Source organism: Leptosomus discolor, chromosome Z (assembly GCF_034619465.1).
Source record: "Leptosomus discolor isolate bLepDis1 chromosome Z, bLepDis1.hap2, whole genome shotgun sequence".
NCBI classification, from domain to species: domain Eukaryota; kingdom Metazoa; phylum Chordata; class Aves; order Leptosomiformes; family Leptosomidae; genus Leptosomus; species Leptosomus discolor.
Genome location: NC_141419.1, coordinates 84,063,833 through 84,085,760, shown reverse-complemented (window position 1 = coordinate 84,085,760; position 21,928 = coordinate 84,063,833). Strand labels below are relative to the sequence as shown.

Sequence of the window (21,928 nt, the reverse complement as noted above, 5' to 3'; positions counted from 1 at the left end):
ATTAGCAGGAAAAAAGTTTATACCACTGAGCGAGACTGGATATATAGTGTATAACAAAATTGCAGACTTAAAGGAATTTGAAGTAGTAACGTAGAAATAAAGTTTGGACTAAATCCAATTTCATATTATTGGTCCAGAAGAACATCTTTAAGGCACTTGTAGTAAGATGAAAAGCTGACGAGGAGTGATTTGATAGGGAAAATTGGAGGGGGATAAAGGTATTGATCCAAACTTGAGAGAATGGTGAGATTCCTGAGGTAGCTGTGGATTTGGGATTCAGGAAATAAAAGTTCTGTTCTGGCTTTGCTGCTGGCTGAGCTGGATGACTGTGGGCAAGCTACTTCAGCTTTGTGCCCTGCTCCCCACACTTGCAAAACAGGGATCGTTTTACTGCTGATTAAGTGCCTTGAAAACTATTTTGAAGTCTCACATAACAACTAGGCAGTGCTGAGGGTATAAGGGAATTTTGGCAAAACTACTTTCCACTTAACGGAAAGGCAATGAATGAAAAATGTGTGCACTTGTGTAGGGACATTCGATTCCTGGCTGTATGAATACCCTATAGCCTTCTAGATTTCATCTGAAAGCCATGTCTTTCTGTGGCCATCGTTCTTTTTCCATTGTCCATTCTGCTTGAGCATGAAACTCTAGTTCAGTCTTTATACACTCTTATCATTGGGAGGCTTGTAATTATGTGTGTGTGTCTGTCGCTCTCAGTACCTTGCATATTTATGGATTATGTTCTGTGTGTTCGTGACGGAAAGATCATTCTATGTTTGCAGTGAAGTGCAGCCTTCCAGTCTACACTAGTCCTTAAACTTACCTGATCCAAACATTAGCTACAAGTGTACAATTGCAGTGCTGGGAGGGCAAACTGAATTGTTGTGTTACACAGAGAGAAGGCAGACCTTTGCAGGTTGTTTTTTTTTTTTTTTTTAAGTGAGCATGTGTAAGTTCTAAGATTCATTTTGTATGGAAACAATTGGAATTAAGGTAGATGGGTGTAGAGGTTATTTTTGGATGCGTAGGGATCTACTGAGTATCTTGTGTGAAGGTAGCTGGTGACTGCTGCATAGCAGGGAGGGAGGAATGACACCTGTGATACAGAAAGGCTTTCTGAAGCGGTATGTAAAGGTGAGTGTAGCAACTGGAGCATCCTTGAAAGTTAGGTCATGGGGACTGGGTAGTTGCTTTGCTTACCTTCTCGGGAGGTGAGGACTGTCTGCATGTTTCTTCACTGTAGGAACCTCAGCTGCAGCAGCTGCACACATAGAATGCACCTTGTTTAACGGAGGTACTGACTCTGTTTTTTCCCTGTTGCTTGTGGCTTCCATTCCTGAACTTTTCAGTCCATTGTTGGACTGTATTTCCATTTAAGCAGTCCTAAATAGAGGGGCCTTTGCTGTTTGAGAGTTCCAAGAGATTGCAAGGAACATGTTTCTGCTCAGGATGGGAGTGTGCTGCCTTTAGGTGGTGTATACTACTGAAGTTTTCTAATACACAACACAGCAAGCAGGTCTCTTACTTACTGTATTCTGTTTTGTGATATGTCCACTATAGTTGAGGACAACCTCAGTTTGACTTCTCTGCTCAAAGACAGATTTCTACTTTTCTACACTAGACAAGCTCGCTCAAGACAATTTAACTTCCCGTGTTCCCAATGAATTTAACTTCGGAAGTGTACTCAATGTGGGTACCACCACTTTGTTGAACCTCTGCAGGTGTCTGCTGCGGTAATGATACTTATGTTTCTGTGTGTTTTTTAAAGAGCAGATCTTGATCTTTGCTACCAGGTCTGGTCTTCTCTGAAGTTAGCAAGCCTTTTCAAGAAATAATTAAAGTGTGAGTATTCACTTTAAGACTGTTTCCTGCTCTTAATGTTCCGTTATGCACCAGTTCTACATTTGGTTAAAACAAGTGGAACTTGCTCATTTAAAATATGGCTTCTGGCAGTGGAATTTAACTCAGTGTTGACCACTTGATAGTATTTCCCATCTAGGTCATCTTTTTAATGCAGCCATTCAGTCCTGTTTCGGCTCGATGGAAAAACATGAAAGCAGGCTGAACTGATACTACATCTGGAGATGAAACAAGATTGGTTCTTGTATAGGCGTTACTGCAATGGGACCATATTTTTATTTGATTCTCTTTTCTTGTATTTCGATTATGTTCCTTTGTTCTGTTGAATTAGTCTGGGAAGAAGTGTGTCCCTGCTGAGACTTCAGCTCAGTCAGTGTGTGAAAATAGCTGAAGTGAGTGTTCACCTTGAACAGTGGTGAGGTTTTTTTTTTTTTCCTTTTCCATTACTTTTATCCTTCAGTGCAGCAAAACTTGGGATCTTTTCAGACCATGTATTTCTGTCTAAGCTTATTTTCTTCACTCAATCTTGATAAGAAGGGTTGGATGAAGACAGATACCTGTTGCCTTAGTAGGAGTGACACATGAATTAGGGACAGAATGAGCAAGCATTGAAAGCTGAAACTGTACCTGTGACACGATGGGTGGAAAAGATTCATAAAACCCAAAAAATCAAGTAAGTGTGTGAACAGTGTTGCATCTTAGCACCCAAGATGGAATTCACATTTCTCACGTTAGTGCTGTCAAGACAAAGCCAAAGCAAGCTTATGAGGTTTGTTTTGAAAGTCAGGAAGGTTTGAGAGGATATGAGTTTTCTCTTGTCACTTCACAGAAAGGTGTTTTGGTGAGCACACTTTTCCAGGTATGCTGTTGTCATGGGTTGAGGCTGCGCTGACCACTAACGAATAACAGACACTCTCTATTAACCCCTCTCCCCTCCCAGAAGGGAAAGGGAGAGAGAACAAGGGAGAGAGACTTTACAGTTTGGAAAAGAAAACTAAGACAGTTTTAATGGAACAATAACCATAACAGATAATAATAAGAATAAGGAAATAATGACACATATACAATATGTACAAAACCAACACTGAACCCAGCTCCCCCCACCCTGATGACGATACGTCACCACCACGCTGCAGGGCTGGCACTGGGGCAGTCCCAGGCTGGACTGGGGCAGCAGACAGGGACGGGATGCAGGAGCTGGACTCAGGCACTGGATTCAGGGATGCACGGGTCGGGATGGACAACAGGAGAACAGACAGAGTCCTCCTCAGGTGTCGGCCATCGAGGAAGAGAGCCTGACCCTCGTGATCCCTCAGCTTTACACTGAATATGACGTGTATGGGATGGAACACTCTGTGGGTCAGGTTTGGGTCCCCTGTCCAGTTCGCTCCTCCCTGCAGGGGCGACCTTTTCCGTGCTTGAGACCCCTTTCACCCCCAGCACCCCAACACGCAGTACAAGATTTAGCAGTGACCTTGGTCACTGTAAGAACAAGTACAAGCAAGGGCCTCTCTGCATCTCGTTCCTTGGTACTAATGATGAGCATCAGGCCTGATCACTGCTGGGAGCAGTCACTGCCTGGAAATACGTGCTGCTGTTTCAGAAGGTGCCGTTGGTTAGAGGAGACTTAACTGAAAAGTTAAAGCACTAAAACAGAATTAGTGTTGGTTTAGCCCAAACCAGGACAGCTGTGATCGGCTCTTAAGTGCTTCTGTAGTAGGCAGTTTTTAAAATTTCTGCTTTCATGTATCTCAAAGTGTATATTTGGTGAAAGAGTAACTTATGATGAATAGATGTGTTTCCTGGAACACAGGCAACACTGAGAGATGGAACTGAAAGAGTGTAGATTTAGATTGGACATAAGAAATCTTATTTCAATGAGGGTGGTGAGACACTGGAACAGGTTGCACAGGGACATTGTGGATGCCTCCTCCCTGACAGTGTTCAAGCCCAAGTTGGATGGGGCTTTGAGCAACCTAGTCTTGTGGAAGGTGTCCCTGCCTGTGGCAGAGGAGGTGAGCGAGGTGATCTTTGAAGGTCCCTTCCAACCCATACCATTCCATGATTGACGGCTTCTAAATCAAGTGAATTTGCGGGGTGCTTACCTTCTCAGAGTGTGGCTCTGAGCTGAATGTCAAGAATGGGGATGTCAGAAGGCTGGAAAAGTTCAGCAGTTTTAACCACATTATGGGAGAGATATCCTGTAGGGAGTGGGAGAAGGCTGTTGGTGGCCTGATGTGTATTTAAACTGCTTGGGCTGAGGGCGCAATCGGGATTTGAAGCTGTGGCTCCCATACTGAGTTCAAGGTTTTAGCCTGCTTGCTACAGGGCAGGTGGAGTTGTTTGTAGGTGGAACAGTTAATTTAACAGGCTGTCTTATCTGTCAGTACCATACTGAGTTTTGCTGGGAAAATATTAAATGTGTGGTGAGAGTGGGCAGCGCATGTGACCCTAGCATAAGAGGAAGAATGGATGAATCTGTAGTAGTCATAACACTAGTCGCGTTATTCTTGTACAGTGCAGTAGACACGTATTTTGCCCGAGTTCAAATATATGAAATGGCAAGTTGTATTTGACCTGCTGGCAGATTTTATTTTTCCATTTTAAAACTTTTGTCCAACTTGATTTCTTGCTAGAAGTTTTTTGTTTGCTTTGCTAAAGTAATTCCATAAGCATCTGTATTTCACCAAGTCTCTAACTGAAAAAATAAATGTCACTAAATAGTGTAATTTATCTTCTGAGCTTTAACAGGGAAAAGGTGACAGTTGCATAACTTTCTTTGTTACAGATACTGTGTTTTTTAAAGTAGAGTGATTTAAATCATAGAATCACAGAATCATTCAAGTTGGAAAAGACCTTTGAGATCATCAAGTCCAACCATCAACCCTCCTCTACCAAGTACACCTCTAAACCATATCTCCAAGCCCTACATCTAAACGACCTTTAAACACGTTAAGGGATGGTGACTCAACCACCTCCTCGGGCAGCCTATTCCAATGCCTGACAACCCTTTCAGTGGAAAAACTTTTCCTGATGTCAAGCCTAAACCTACCCTAGTACAGCTTGAGTCCGTTCCCTCTTGTTCTATCATTAATTACCTGTGAGAAGAGACCAGCACCTGCCTCTCTACAACCTCCTTTCAGGCAGTTGTAGAGAGCAGTAAGGTCTCCCCTCAGCCCCCTCTTCTCCAGACTAAACAACCCCAGGTCCCTCAGCTGCTCCTCACCAGACCTGTTCTCCAGACCCCTCACCAGCTTCGTTGCCCTTCTCTGGACACACTCCAGCACCTCAATGTCTTTCTTGCAGTGAGGGGCCCAAAACTGCACACAGCATTCGAGGGGTGGCCTCACCAGTGCCCAGTACAGGGGCACGATCACCTCCCTGCTCCTGCTGGCCACACCACTGCTGATACAGGCCAGGATGCTGTTGGCCTTCTTGGCCACCTGGGCACGCTGCCGGCTCATGTCCAGCTGGCTGTCGACGAGCACCCCCAGGGCCTTTCCCACTGGGCAGCTTTCCAGCCACTCCTCCCTAAGCCTGTAGCGCTGCCTGGGGCTGTTGTGACCCAAGTGTAGGACCCATGTTGTGGTCCATCCAGGACCAACTTCGCCTTGTTGAAGCTCGTAGCATTGGCCTCAGTCCATCGATCCAGCCTGTCCAGATCCCTCTGCAGAGCCTTCCTGCCCTCGAGCAGATCAACAGTCCCATCTAACTGGGTGTCATCTGCAAACTTAGTAAGGGTGCGTTCTATCCCTTTGTAGAGATCATTGATAAAATGTCAAACAGAAGCAGCCCTATTACTGACCCCTGCAGAACACCGCTTGTGATTGGCTGCCAGCTGGATTTAACTCCATTGATCACCATGCTCTGGGCCTGGCCATCCAGCCGGTGTTGTACCCCGTGGAGTGTATGCGCATCCAAGCCATGAGCAGCCAGTTTCTTCACTAGAATTCCAGTGTCAAAGGCTTTATGGAGGTCGAAGTAAACAATACCCACAGCCTTTCCCTCATCTATTAGGTGGGTCATCTTGTCATAGAAGGAGATAAGATTGGTTAAGCAGGACCTGCATTTCATAAACCTGTGCTGACTAGGCCTGATTGCCTGGTTGTTCTGTAAATGTCCTGTAATGGCACTCCAGATGATATGCTCCATGACCTTCCCTGGCACCAAGGTCAGACTGAGAGGCCCGTAGTTTCCTGGATACTCCTTTTGGCCTTTCTTGTAGATGGGTGTCACATTTGCTATTCTCCAGTCCACTGGGTCCTCCCCAGTTAGCCAGGACTTCTGGTAGATGATGGAAAGAGGCTTGGTGAGCACGTCCACCGACTCTTTCAGTACTCTTGGATGTAGCCTATCTGGCCCCACAGACTTGTGTGCATCTAAGTGGTATAGCAGGTCACTGACCACTTCCTCTTTAATTGTGAGGGCCACATTCTGCCCCCCCTCCCTGTCTTCCAGCTCAAGGGGCTGGGTGTCTAAGGGAACGACTAGTTCTACTATTAAAGACTGAGGCAAAGAAGGCGTTGAGCACCCCAGCCTTTTCCTCATCCTTTGTCACTGTGTTTCCCCCTCTAACTAGTAAAGGAGGAAGATTCACCCTAGCCCTCCTTTTGTTGCTGATGTATTTATAGAAACATTTTTTATTGTCCTTAACGGTTGTAGCTAGTTTGGGTTCTAATTGGGCTTTAGCTCTCCTAGTTTTCTCCCTGCATAGCCTCACTACTTCTTTACAGTCCTCATGAGAGACCTGCCCCCCCTTCCAAAGGTCATAAACTCTCCTTTTGTTCCTGAGGTCATGCCAAAGGTCCCTACTCAGCCAGGCCGGTCGTCTTCCCCACCGACTCATTTTTTGGCACATGGGGACAGCCCGCTCCTGTGCCTTTAAGACTTCCTTCATGAAGTATGTCCAGCCTTCCTGGGCACCTTTACCCTTCAGGGCTACCTCCCAAGGGACTTTGTCAGTCAGTCTCCTGAACAGGCCAAAGTCTGCCCTCTGGAAGTCCAAGTCGGCAGTTTTACTGATCCCCCTCCTTACTTCCCCAAGGATTGAAATCTCTGTCATTTCATGATGGCTGTGCCCTAGATGACCTCCAGCCTTTAATTCCTCCCCAAGTTTTTCTCTGTTCACAAGGAGCAGGTCCAGGAGGACTGATCTAATTGCTGTGGTGTATTTAAATGCATTAAATTCTGGTAAATATTTATCAAAATAATACGAATTGCTTTCTGCAATAAAATAATAGGAGTTCTTGTGTGTCAATATTGGGAGCAGGTCCTGTTGAACTTGTTTCTAGATGATAAAAGGTCAGCTACCTATACACCTCTCTTGGTCAAAGAGCATAAGAAGCAGCAGCTTGAAGCCACACAGATTCTATTATTTTTGAGTTAAAAAGGGGATATTATGATTCATGGCAAAAGCTGTTTTACTGTATTATGTTGGCAGCATTTTGGGAACGTTTGTCTAGCTCTCCTCATTCATAACTGGGACAAGTCTGAAGTATTAATATTCAGGTGCTTCAGAGTCAGCTTGCTACATATTGAAGCATGGCTGCAACAAATAGAGCAGCATTTTAATTAGCTTATGCTGCCCTGGGTTCCAGATATGCGTTTTAAATGTATACTGTTTTTTTCATACATCTTTACCGAAAGAACAAGAGTAAGTTGTGTGTTTTGTTGTTGAAGCTAGCAACTTTCTCTAGCTAGCAGTCTCTCTCATTTGAAAAGGTTTGCATTGAAATATTAGCTTTTTTTCTAAAGTGCTAGAATTAACTGGAAAAGTTAATGCACGTACCTGGCTCTGGCTAGTGCTAAGATTACTGTTAAAGATTTTTCTCATTGTAGTAGTATGAAGCCTTGTGCTAATTAAGCTAAAGTAGCTAAATTTAAGAGTTACTAGATGCTTTCCATCTGACTGTTTTAAGCTCTCAGAAGTGGTAGGTATTTGCTGTCCAAACTTTAGATACAGGAAAACAGAAGTTAAAAGCAGTTGCTCTGCTCATCAAATCTGGGACTTGTCTCATTACTGCATTGTGAGATTATTGTAGGCCTCGTTGGTGATACGACTGCCGGATCATCTTTTCTCACTTTTTTCCTGGAATGTAGGAGTTGTGCAGCATATTTATATTTTCTGCTATGGTTTATCATGCAAATGTCTGTCTTGTTTCTGCTGTATCTCAAGGAGGGGAAGATGGTCCCTCTATTTCTAGTTTACCACTCTTTTTCTTGGTGATGTTTTAGCTTCTAGATTAGTGAAGCTGATCATGAGAAGCAAAATGAGATGTAAACCCATTTTTTTCTTCCTCTGCTTTTCTGGTTAGATGACCTTTAAATAACCTGAGTAACAATTACATGTAGGAACTGCACTCTAAAATCTACGTCTGCCCTCGGAGTTGACAGAACCCAGGTTATCCTCTTGTTTCCTGAGTTTGGAAGTCAGGCCAGCCTTAGATGTTAGTTGCAGATGGTTTTCTTTTGTGACAGGACTCTCTTTTTGAGAAAGAGTCCATTTTGAAGAGGTCACCCATTTGCTGCAGGGTGCATCTCCTATACTCTTGTTTGGCACGTCAGTCTCTGGCCAAAGCAAAAGCTTGCACTGATCTGCCTTGTCCACAGGGCTGTTTGAATAATTTTCAGTTTTCTTATGCTCTTGCCTGTGAAACTTGTAGTTCTGGAGGCTTGTATGGTATATAAAAATGTCGTTTAGATGTGGTGCTTGGCGATATAGTTTAGGGGTGTACTTGATGGTTGGACTTGATGATTTCAAAGGTCTTTTCCAACCTGAATGATTCTATGATTCTATAAGCTTCAGTTTGATTGGAAACTTGAATATTAAGCGATTCAGTGGTTGAAAAACAGGTACATTAGCGTATTGTGTTTTGTAGGGTTTTTCCTTATTTCTGGGTGAAATGTATGGCAAATTACCTTACGTCCCAAATACACAATCAGGATCTTAAAAGGAGGAATAGGGCTGTCTGTTATCGGTTAAGAGCCATAAATCCTTAACCAGCTGGAATAGTGTGTGCTTTTAACAAGTGCAGTGTCTTTAATGAACGAAGTGGGACGTTACATGAGGATAGCTGCCTAACTACAGGTGTCTAACATTAATGCAGTGAATCTATATGGAACAAGAGAGCAAGAGATGCCGTGCTTCTCTGGGAGGATGTGGAAGAGCTGTCTTCCGCTTCCCATTGACAGATGTGTACTGAAGCAGAAGGTCTAATTGCCCACTATGTCACATTAAGCAGCAGCACAATTTGAAGAATCAATTTCTGCTAATGTGTGTCACTGCTAGGAAGATGCTATCCAACATCTGCATGTAAAGCCACGTGATGGATGATATTGCCATCACTAGAGTGTTGTCTCATAATCCAGTAATGTGATTTGCACACAGACCAACTCTTCAGCGGCTCTTTTCTCCCTGTCCTTCCTACTCACGTATTCTGTAGATGTTTTTAAATGTGCCATTTTACTGGTTCCTGTCCCTCTGCCCCTCGATGGTTTCAGTGGAAACAACTAAATTAGTGTGATGTTGTAGGCTGTCCTTCAAAATTTAGATCTCTTGTCACACAGAGTTGTTTGGATTGTTGATCCACGGGGTGTGTATTCAGGAGAGACATCTTGTCCCTTCTTCCCTCCACCCTCTGTTGTCAGTGTAATCCCAACTCTGCATTTGATTAAATGTAGGGTGACCACTTGTATTTCTGTCCCATGAGATGAAGATGTGTCATTAGATTTGTTTTAACCAGTGGCCATTGAAAATTGAATGGGAACTCCATGGCTGTATTTGCTTCATGGAAGGTCTGGTTTGCTCTTGTTGATCTTGAAATAGACCAAGAACCTTAATGCACCTTATCTCCTGGACTGCAGTAGCACTTAAAAGAAAATTACTGTTGATATACTTAAAACTTTTTCTTCTGTTAAGACTAGTGACAGTGATGCTTGCTCTTTTTTTAAATTTTGTTTTGTCCTGCAGGGCATGTAGTTGCAACACGTCAAATCTAGTTTTACAACAACTTTATCCAGAAAGCTATTATCAGTGACTCAACGTGATCATGCTTAATGAAAGGGGAGTACCTCCATGCAGCTGACTGTGCTCGTTGTTTGCAGAACTGTTAGAGGTACAAAGCAGAAGCGCTTGCTGCAGATTTTAGGGTGATGTCATCTATTTAGAGACTGCAGTAAATGAAAACACAATCTGTTTTGTACTATAGTAAACTTCTGTGATCACCTTTTTACTGTCAATCTACGTAAGATCTCAATTGCATAGCGATGATTGAACACTTACGTAGGTGGGAAGCTTTGATATGAGAATCTTGGATTTCTGTTTTATCATAGCAACAGGCACTGTCTGCTTCTGTTTTTGTTGTGTGTGGTGTCCTGGTTTGGGCTAAACCAGAACTAATTCTGTTTTAGTGCTTTAACTTTTCAGTTAAGTCTCTCTAAGTAACTGCACTTGGTGAAATCAACAGCATGTTTTCCCAGACAGTGACTGCTCCCAGCAGCGATCAGGCCTGATGCTCATCGTTAGCACCAAGGAACGGGATGCGGAGAGGCGCTTGCTTGTACTTGTTCTTACAGCGACCAAGGTCACTGCTAAATCTTGTACTGCGTGTTGGGGTGCTGGGAGTGAAAAGGGTCTCAAGCACGAAAAAGGTCGCCCCTGCAGGGAGGAGCGAACCGGACGGGGGACCCAAACCTGACCCACAGAGTGGTCCATCCCATACACGTCGTATTCAGTGTAAAGCTGAGGGATCACAAGGGTCAATCTCTCTTCTTCGATGGCCGACACCTGAGGAGGACTCTGTCTGTTCTTCTGTCGTCAATCCTGACCCGTGCATCCCTGAATCCAGTGCCTGAGTCCAGCTCCTGCATCCCATCTCTGTCTGCTGCCCAGTCCAGCCTGGGACTGCCCCAGTGCCAGCCCTGCAGCGTGGTGGTGACGTATCGTCATCAGGGTGGGGGGAGCTGGGTTCGGTGTTGGTTCTGTATCTGTATGTACGTATTGTATGTACTTAATTATTTCCTTATTCTTATTATTTCCTTATTATTATCTTTTCTTTTACTGTTATTGTTCCGTTAAAACTGTTTTAGTTTTCTTTTCCAAACTGTAAAGTCTCTCTCCCTTGTTCTCTCTCCTTTTCCTTTCTGGGAGGGGAGAGGAGTTAATAGAGAGTGTCTGTCATTCGTTAGTGGCCGGCCCAGCCTCAACCCCTGACAGTGTGGCTATATGCAGAATCCTGATGTTAGTTGCAGCCTTTCACTTGCACCAAAACAAGTATTTGTAGTGAAGACTTAAACCACTGTCTGGATCTGGAATACCTGTGATGCACTAGAAATCAATCATTTGAATCAAACTGCTTTTCACTGTTTCTTAGCATGAAATCAGTAGTAGTTAATGAATGCAATATTGGAAGAAAGAAAAGGTCTTATCTTTTTGAAGTTTTTTGTCTTTTTATAGTTTTCCGACTGAATGTATACATCCACAGTTCTGTGTATTTAGACTACACCATGTGTATTACCAGGCAAAATGGAAGTTGCAGGATCAGGTCTCTCTTCTCTGAAAATCATGTATGTGCTGATTATGGCTGATAACTTGAGGTATTTTGGTTTCCTCTGACCCACAGAAAGTATATGTCTCATTTATCTGAATCGTAGGTGGGAGTTAACTTCAGAGAATTCATGTGGTCTGGAATCTAAACATACTTGCACTCCAGAATGAGGTATATAGCAACAAGAGACAAATTCTTCTTGACAAATGGTTAAATTGGCTTGATTTATCACTGAGAAGGCTGTTCCAGGCACCGTTAGTGGTAGGATGCTTCCGACTTGGGCAGTCAGAGCTCTTTCAGAAGAAAAGGAATGTAGACACAAACTTCAGGGAAAACACCAATAGAAGGAGCATGGAAATAACAAAAAACTTCCAAGCAGTTCCCATGAGTCACTCTTGGTAGCAATTTTTTTTTCTTATCTGTTGGTGAGACTGTCCCTCTGGAATTGCTGGACTGCACCAAGTCATGCTTCTTTTCCTTCTCCTTGTTGTCTGGCAGCACAGCTACCATAGTAGTCATTCAGGTTCAAGTGGCGATGTGCCAGGTCAACTGTCTTGGTCATCTCTATGCTGTCTCTTCAAGCCTTTCCAGCTTGTCATCTAGCTTTTTGTGCCAGTTGTTTCTGCCATCAGTTTTGTCTCGTCACTCTTCTGTTTCTGTATCTTTGTGGGGTTTTTGGTTTGGTGGTTTTGCGGGTTTTTTTTTTTTTTATTTGTAGTTGTTTCCCTGTCTCCCTCATCTGCTTCAGTCATCACTCTTGGGGTCGTCTGCCCTCATCGTGGGCTCTGCTATACTGTGTTCCGCTGCCTGGCTGGTTTTAAGAGTGATGCCCAATTGTCTCTGGTGTTATTAAGTGAAAAATGAACATACAGACAGGAGGGGAAGAGCTCACATCAGGCTGATTTTGTGGCATTACCTGACATTAAAGTTGCTTATAACTTCTAGGCACTTGTAGCCCTGATCCTCTCTTCAGAGGGTTAGCCACAACCAAGAAGGGGGGAATGGGGCTAAGGTGGTTGACATTTGTAGACGAGAGCTTGTAGGTGGCTGCAAGAAAACCTTGTAGTACTATTCAACTAACTTGTTTCCCTAGCCCAGGAACAGTGTTGAAAAACTTTACATTCAGTATAAAGTATGTTCTTTGTCAATTTTAAAATGTGCAGTAAAGCATCAGACCAAAATTCGTGCCCCCATGTGCTGTTTGCACAGATGGCCTTTAGCATCCTGTTCTGGAGTCTGGACATCAAAGGCCACAGTGATAGGGCTGCAATTGTCCATTAGTTAGTTTGGAGTAAGGCTTTGGGAGCAAGTCCTTTAAATTTCTAGCTGTAACAAAGGTAAGCAAACCTTTTCTGCACAGGGTAACAGCTTTGACTAATGAAATACAGTTCGGATAATGCCTCGAAGCATAGTAGCACCATCAGTAACCTTCTAACTGGCTGCAATGTTTTTTTTTCCGGCCAGCAGGACAGACCAACAGCAAGATGCTTGTAGCAGTGGTCCCTGAATAGCCTAACAAATCTGGTTAGTCACAAGACCCTATTTTAATTAAACCTTCTTTGGAAGGAAAGTGATGAAATGCGGCTGGCAGCCTGCTCTAGTGTTACTGTGTGCAGTGCTTAGCAATTCTGTTTGCTGACAGTGCCTTCTGCAATACTGGTATCTTAACAAGTGCACACTCACAGTGCATTAGGAAGAGCTAGTGTGGTATAAACTCAAATGCTACCTGAATCTAAAGTGTAACTGTGTCTCTGGAATGGTCCATTTCATGATTAGCTTGCTACTGATGTGCTTTCGCTAGTTCTGTAGTTAAAATAAGGTGTTGCATATGGCAGAGGAACCATTTTTCACTCCGCACCTTGAAGTTAATGCAGGTACCTGGCCTGCACTGGGATTTTACTGCAGGATTGACAACAGAAGCAAGATACTTACTGCTTATGTGGGAATTTTGGCACTGAGGATGCACCCAAGGCTTTATGCAGTTCCAGACTGATATACTACTGCAAAACTCCCTGGATGCTAGGTGTGCACGTCTTTGGTTCTACAGGGTTCGTACTCATTGCTACTAACGTACCTGCAGCAAATTGATAGTGTCGTGGTAACTTAATGTTCAGTGACCAAAGATCAGTGTGTGAGATGTAAACGCAGTGTGTCCTTGCGATGGTCTGCTGGAGAGAGGATATAAGTTATCACGCTAAAAATGATCTCTTTGAATTTTCTTTTCGGTGTCCTTCATGCTGGTACAGTCTGGAGTAAGCTGCTCCTGGTGAACAAGGTAGACAGCATGAACTCTGTTGCCTGTAGATAACTAGTGATGCATTGAAAGAACCTCCTTGTCAGCTGAGTTGCCAACGTGAGGATGTTACTTCCTCTCATTAGAAGTTTCAAAATCCTATAGAAAACGAGCACTTGCTTTTCAGTCTGAGATAGCAACTGGAAGTAAGAACAACTCAGATAAATCAAGGGAGGTGTGTAGAGGCCTTGTGCCTAGTTCAGCTCTGCTGTAATAGTGGTGGATGATGAGCAGCCATAGTACGTACGTGCTTGCAGGTGGTGTGTCACAGTCTCTGTGACATACAGAGGACTGGTGAGCTGTGTGATTTCACATGTGGCCTGGCTTTTTCAATAATAACAAATCAAGTTGACATCTTAATTGCTACTCTCATGCAGAGGAACTAGCAACGTCGCAGCTTGTCTGACAGCGTGTCTGTGTCTGAAAGGTGCAGCCTGTTTCCTGTGCGGTAGACTGCAGTCTGGTTTCCTCCTCTGTGGCACTGGGACCGGTAAAGCCTATTCAGCTCTAGTAGTTGATATGCAGCTGTACGGGGTGGTCTTGTGGCTTTGCCCTTGACAGCCTTCCTGAGATGGCAGGCTTGACACTGTTTCACCTCCTTTTTCTTATATCTTTGAAGCTGCAGTATTTTGTTCGCTTCTGAGAAGCAGTTGCCAGCTAGTGCCAAAACCGGTTCTCTGGCTTAGTGGAGTAATTTTGGACATAATACCAATATTGAGAGAGGTGGTGAGATGTGCTGAGGAGAACCCAACAAACGTCGAGCAGAGTGACACATGGCTTTTATGTACAAGGTATGCCTGGAGTTGCCCAGCATGACTCACCTCCCTGTAGCCTTGCGTCTGCTCACTGTTTCATGAAGTCTGGCTGCACCCAGGTGATCTTCTTCCTACAGCTTTGGCTTTAGCTGTGTGTTGGGTTCCTGTTAGCCAGTAGGGTTCGTTCACATATTGATTTCAACATACTGTTGAAAGGGACCTTTACATAGCAAAAGGTACTTTCCTAAGTACATGCAACTGGCTTTTCTTGACCCCACTCATGTCAGCAGCTGCCAGGAGGAATAGCTAAGCTGTCTGCGTAATCCTCACCTTATGACACCCTTCCTTTAAGTTAACATTTGCAACTGGAATCTGCAATGGAAGCAGTGAGGCTAAGAGGCCATGACTGAGGAATGATGGGTGTGAATGTTAGATCTGCTCCAGGTTATGCTTTGAGTGCTGTCTGCTGCTGCTGGGAGTGTACCAGATAAGTTAATATTTTTGAAGAATGGCTGTTGGGCCTTTCTGTCTATGAGCTGGAGGACTTCAGAAACAAAGGGCAACTCTGATTCTTTGTGATGCATAATGTCATAGGAGGACTTACAAATTGAGTTATTTGAAGAATTATGCTGTGGTGTCTTGAGGCAGATCTTGTGATGTACTTCTAATCTAGCAAAAGAACCAGTTATGTTGCTGAACACACCATAAGCATTCTGGAGCAGGGTTTTAGCTGACAACTAATTAGACAGCGAATTCTATCGTAAACAACTCTCTTTCTGAGGACAGGCCTGCTCTGTGTTAAAAGCTGGCTAGGCACTTCTGTGTTTAACATCTTTGCCATGTAGGATTTGCATCCAAATTTTAAAAGTTGTTAGTAAAATTCTGTGGACAGTGGATGAGGACTTTTGTTAGCTTTCTTGTGTGTGTCTGAAAATATCTTCCTAATGGTACCAATTATTTTTTTTTATGCCTGTATTGTTATCCATGTGTCACCCAGTGTGTCTAGACAAGTGCCACACTGGCTGACTGACTGCATACCCAATATGATAGTGTCCCTTTTTAGAGCAGCAGGGATTAAACCGAAGAGGATCAGTGTGGTATTTCCAGTAGGGAGGGCTATTCTTAATGCAAAGGGAGGCAGGGTGTGCTCCATGGGGCTGGGACAGAGTGGCCTCTGAGCGCTGTGATCTGGAACTCTCTGACTTCCTGATCAACCTGACTGCTTCTTGACTGTGGTGGGTTTTGTTTGGTGGTTGGTTGTTTTGTTTTTTTTTTCCTTTTCCTCCATTTTGCCGTTTAGATTGTTAGGCCCCGTGCGAACTTACTTGTCTGCTCAGTCAGTCCTCAGAGCTATGAAATAAGTTTGCTTATCTGTCTTGGGAACAGGATAAACAGCAAGTGTCTGCAATGTGTCCTGTAATCTAGAGATAAGGCCCTGTAGAACTGCATCGACCTAGGCTGCACTACATGTATAAAGTTGTTAAAACTGTTTTAAAATGTTTTTCAGGTTCTAAATGGCTTCTAAGAAGTTGGGATCCGACTCTCATGGTAAGTGGAATTTGGCATCCTTGTCTTTCCAGCAGGATGAATCCTACTGGAGCTGCTGAGTAATGTTCCAGAGTAGACAGTTCATAGAGACTAATCTGTTTAGCCCCTGAGTACTTTTTTGTTAGTAATGAAGTGTCTTTGCTTCCTTCTTGCATAGTTGCTTGCTGATGCTGTGCCTGTTCCCTGGTTAAACTGAAATTCAGCCTGTGACTGTTCCATACTCTTTCATGGCAGAATGATACGTTCCCTTTCCCCCCCTTCCCCCTTCAAAATCAAATCTGAACTGCAGTAGTGATCTGATATTTGCTGAAGTGGACACTAGATCTGTAGCTCCCTTTTGTGGAAGTCACATGAGAAGTTGGATTAAAACTGAAGCTTTTAATAAATCATTGAGCTGTGCTTGCTTTTTGCTTAGCAGTGGATTTTTTTTCCTAAATTGGACTAATCTGGTTCAGCAGGCAAGTGAAGAAGAGATCTTCTGCATGAGATGCATAGTGTCATGCAAATGATTTGGTATCACAATTTTTTGCCTGCACATGTGCTGTCTTTTAGAAAATGGTGTGTAATTTGAGAGGATTAATGTTTCTGTGGAACATTAAAGTTCAGTTCATTGTGCATAATGTAGCTTCTTCAAATAGGTAGTCATTCAAGACAGTGCTGGGAGGTTCATGTGAAGTTTCTAACATGATTTTTCGTACTGTAGAAACTTCTGCTCTTAGAAACTCAGCCTTGATCTTCCTGAATAATCTTCCAGATAAGAGGGTCCTGGGGAATTCCATTTTTCCTTGAGCTTTTTATTCAGTCTTGCAAGTGTAAAGTTGAAGTACAGGATAAGAAATGCTTCACTTCAATACATGGTTAAGGATGAATAAAAATGGCCTATCAAAACTTAATTTGTAGATGCTTTGCTGTGGCCCAATGGTCCTGCTGCAAGACAGTTGCTGCTAGCTCCAGAGTAGTGGAGCAACTGCCTTGGCTTATGTCTTACAAAATCAGCAGGGCAATTGTTTCGATCTTCTCCAGGGTTGTTAAGAATTAATCCCACTAAGTGAATTTTGGCTTACTGTAAAACTTCTAGCCCAAGAGCTACCTTCAGCTCAGTGTCTCTGGCAGGCTGGTGAAATTGGTCAACATAGTTGATGCATCTCTTGTACTTATTGTCAAGCTGCTTATTAGGGATTAGAGGATTCTTGTTGAATCGCAGAATGGTTGAGGTTGGAAGGGACCTCTGGAGATCATCATGTCCAAACCCACTGCTCAAGCAGAGCCACCTAGAGCAGGTTGCTCAGGACTGTGTTCAGATGGAGATGAAGATGGAAACATAAGATATGGATGGAGAAAAAGGAACCCTTTTCCTGTCTTGAAGGGTATTCTTAGGCTACACCTGTAACTATGCCTAAACGTGCAACTTCAAATGCTTTCCTGACATTTCAATAGTTGGAAATTCAAGGTTGACTTCTAGTAATTAGCAGCACTAAAGTGCAGCTCTCATCTGTTGCACAAACAGCGTGGCTTATACCAAGTGCAGTGTGTTAATATTGCTGTTGTGTTGTCACTATCACTATACAACTTGAAAGCTTTTAACTCACAATTTCTGAAAATCATGTAAGTGTGGTTTGTGTGACCACAAAAACTAAGTTCCACTTGGTTTCAAACTGTTCCTCATTCATAACCGGTGACAGATTTTATCTGAAATATTTCCATTTTGCTACCAAACTGGGGGACACTTCTATGAGTGATTTACGCATAATGCTAAAGCAGAGGGAAATCTTACTCTTGTAGTTCCTTGGGCCAGGAGTATCATACAGTGCACGGTGTCAGAGATCAGACTGACAGGTACAGTTTTACCAGGGCTGTTCTCAGAATTTCTTCAATATGCTTCTCACTGCTAAAAGGATAAAGTGGCCAACAGACATATTAAATAACCGTTAAAAAAAAACCTTTAATTGCTTCACTTGAACATGTGACTATTGAAACAGCAGCTTGCATAATACTTTCTATGTGTAGGTTTTGCTTATTGCTTTAGAGTTTGCTGTTTAAAACAATTTGCATCCTTACCCATCAGCGTGTTCAGGCAGAAGGTTCATCTCCTTACGAAAAGAAAAGGGTTCTTGGCTTTCTGGATCAGATTTTAGCTTCACTAGGCTAGTACTGTTCTGATTGGGCTGGAACAAAGTGAATACTATGTGCATCAGCGTTTTGCCCCAGAAAGACTTTACCATCAAATGTTGTAAAACACTTGATGTGTTTCTTAGCGTGTGCTTGGGGGCTTTGTAGCAGAGTTATATTCAAGATGAGGTTATAGCAATCGTTGTTAAAAAAGCAGTGTGTTGGGAAGAAACTGGAAGGTTTTTATTCCTTAGTCTAGATTCTGAGGTTAAACTGGCAGCTATCAAAGCAGAAAAGGCTGTTTCTGTATAAGCAAACACATTGGCGTACCTAGGTTCCCAAATTGCCACCTCAAATACAATTTGGATGCTATGTTGCAAATAGTGGAGGTTGGTGGCCACTGAGGTGCCATCTGGATGCTGTGCTGTGTAATGCTTGAATGTGTGCTTCTCAGTAAGGATCAGTGAAAATACTTTTATATTCTGCCTAGAGCATTTTTTTGTCCTGATGGTGCAGGTGGGATGTAGGTTATTCAGCCTGATGGTTTCAAAGCTGGAGGAAATACCACCTGTGTGCTAACTGGACTCTGGGACCAGCCAGTGTGGTGCATGTTATGAGAGCTCAAGTCATGACAGGACATAAACGTTTAACTCCAAATTAACAGGGTGTTCCTGTTTTCAAAAGCTGCTCATGCTTTTGGAGCATGTGGCTGCCTTGTAGATGAGTCAACGGTGAAGGAACACAAACAGTACTTAAACTGTCATCTGAGTATGAAAATGGGTCAGATAAAAATGGCAAGTCACAGCTCACTGAGCAGGAGGTTAGTCACTGAACACCATCTTAGATGTTGCCACTAATGTCTTTTTGAATCTGCAACATTCAAAGCGAAGTTACGAATGAGTGCTAGGGGAACACTTCAGATTGTTATACTCAGCCAGAAGCTTTGCCTGTAACTCCAAAAGCTTAGACCAGTGATCCAAGACACCCCTTTCAGTTAACTGAAAAACTGAGTGCAATTTACATTGTGGGTTTTCTGATACTTCTTCACGGCAGCTCAAGGAAAACAAACCTATAGCCTAGTTCTAAGTGATTCTGCCTCATGAGTTTGCAGGGTGCCTGGAGAGTTTCATCCTAAAACAATTTTAAAATACCATGTGTAGGTGAGAGATATAAAGGACAGATGGACCATGAAATAGATCTGAGGCCTCTTGTTGGAGTGATCGCAGATCAGACAGCTGATTAAGTTAGATTGCCTTGTTTCAAAAATCGGAATTGCTATGCTAAATAGTCTTGAGCTATTGCACAGTGTTTTGGTTAAAGTGGAGTGTCTGAACTTTGAGCCACTTTGGCCTTGTGACCACTGCTGTTCAAATGTTACTTCCTGCTCGTATGCCAAAACCTGGATTTTACTTTGTCTTAGCTGCTCTGAAGTTGGGACATTTTAAAGCCTGTTTTGAATATGACAAAAAGTGATGGATCTTTTTATAGAGATGTAACAGAAAATGGTGTTCAGGAGAACTTCAGCTTCCAGTTATGTAGGCATGGTCTCGTCACAAGGGAAGCTAAGATATTTGGTATATTGACTTGGAAATCTGTTCATTTGTTGGATTGTTATGTTGTGGTTTGCTGGGTTTTTTTTTAAATAGTTATGAACATTAAAATCAAAAACCAAGCAACCAAAAAAAGCGCCAACCAAAAAAACCCCAAACACCAAAACCGCAGTAATGAAGTCCAAACAGATTCAACGTATTTCTGATCAAGCAACTTCCTTTGTATTGAGTCACCTGGTGTATCAGGGCAGCAGAGGTAAAATAGCTCCCAAATACAGAAATGTGAGTCTTAATTGAATGCATTAAACTTGTAAGGTGTTTTTTAATACAATTTCTGCTTTTTGATCGTAGGGCCTTTCAGTTATCTTGATGATGTCCCATTTAAGATAGGAGACAAATTCAAAACCCCAGCGAAGGTTGGATTACCCATTGGTTTCTGCCTGCCTGATTCTTCTCAGCTGGTCAGAGACGCCCAGGTAAGTGATGCATTTTGCCCTTCCGCCGTCTTCCTCCTCACCCCTGGCCCCCAAGAGGAGGTGCTGTAAATTGCAAGTAGTCCCAGTTTGCATACGTGTTCAAGTGTTAGTCTTGTCAGTCCTGTTATGCCATTTCATATGTCAGGCAGTAGTTGCAGAAGATCTGATGGAATATATAGAGAGGTAAAAATATGATAGGCTGTGCAAAAAGCTTTTGCTTCTTAGTGCTTTGAAAAGCCTTACAGCATTTGTTTTAGTGTATCTACTTCAAAAAAGCTTTTTGTGTAATAGCTACAAGTCTAAATGTTACCATGACTAAACTTGAGTAGCATTTTTAAGAGGAAAAATGCTAAGACCTGATACACCCCTGGTATGACATACTTGCAGAATCTTGTTTGAGGGTAGCATGTGTTTCTATGACCATATTTTTTGGGTTCTCACAATAGTATGATGAAGAAATAAATCTTTAGTTCTTGTTTCTGTGCAGTTCTGAGTGGGAATTCTTTCCCAGCTGCAGGGCAAACAGGTTACAGCTTGGTACGGATGTCTTCCAGGTCTTTGAGGAGTGTGTCTCTGTTACCATAAACTCTTTGTAGCATAAAATCAATTGCTTTAGCATAACTGTTGAAAATACATTCTCCAAATGCAGGTGGTGATACAGGAAATCTAATTGAACTATGTTTTCTCATTTGGATCCGTGATTTTCCTTGGTCAGCAGTCCCTGTTGATGATTGTTTTCACTTCAGCTATGACAGATTGATGTAGATGGTTCTGCTTTTTTTGCCTTTTTTTCCTGCGTTGCATATTACCCAATTACCATACATCATGGCTTTTTTTATTATAACCATTAAATGACTACCTAATTGTCCTAATACACACATTTCCACCCAGTTAAGCTGGTGCAGGAGAACTAAAGGAGTCTCCAATGCCCTGTTGCCCACTTCATTGTGCTAGGTCTCCATTTTCCTGCGAAGCTGAGGCTCAAGTATAGTAAGCCCAGTTGGACTGCAATGCCTTGCATGGTGTGATGTGACTGTGTAGACACTGCATGTCGCGGTGCAGTTTGACTTTTCTACAGCTGTAGTGAGAGCTGTTAGAAAAAAAAAAAAAGTGAAGAGAAGCAAAATTGACCAAAGCCATATATTTTTATATAAATACCTCCCATTTTTTTAGTAGAAAAAAAAATATGGCTTTGGTCAATTTCGGTCATATATGACCATATACATATACACACACAAAATGCAAAGAATGTGTAATGAGTAATGCCTAGCACCTCTGCCAGTAAGTTGTTTTTTCAAAGTCACCTTGCTCATAAATTGTATGACACATCTCTTGCAGCCTTAGAGCTAAGGGAAGGGAAAACTGTCCATACAGTTGAGACAAGAGCAGAGCTCTCCAGGATCCCACTGGAGCCCACTATAGGTAGGATATGGCACCACACACAGAGAGTCCCAGAAAAGCCTAGCAGAGGCCTAGCGAGCCTTGCTGGCTCATTTCCCTTCAGAGCTAGGAATTTGTATGACCTAGCAGTCCCATGGCAAGAGCATTCCTGTTTGGTTATGTGCCATTATCCTGGCAAGGATACTTTATGTCTTCTTGTGAGTCACAGGTAGGCTACACCCTGGATTTAGCTTGTAGGCTGTGTTCTCTGAGCGTTTTGTGGTTATTTAAAGAGCATTTGAGGCTGTTTATAAGACGTTAAAGCTTTAAGTAATTTAATCTGTTCAGCATTTTGTCGTCTCAACCAAGCCACTACAGTGGCCAGTAAACTGGTAGCAAGTAGCTTACAAAT

General features: G+C 42.9%; 1 protein-coding gene across 2 annotated transcripts in view; it reads left to right on the top strand.

Annotated features, from left to right (window-relative positions):
* The window catches only part of UBAP1 (ubiquitin associated protein 1), a 42,428-nt gene that overhangs the window by 6,899 nt on the left and 13,601 nt on the right, over nt 1-21,928 (top strand). For both annotated transcript variants that reach the window (XM_086479202.1, XM_086479203.1), the window contains exons 2-3: nt 15,961-16,001; nt 20,012-20,136. In XM_086479202.1, the coding sequence (XP_086335328.1) occupies nt 15,968-16,001; nt 20,012-20,136 (159 nt within the window). In that variant the 5' untranslated portion in view covers nt 15,961-15,967. The remainder of the gene's footprint in view (nt 1-15,960; nt 16,002-20,011; nt 20,137-21,928) is intronic.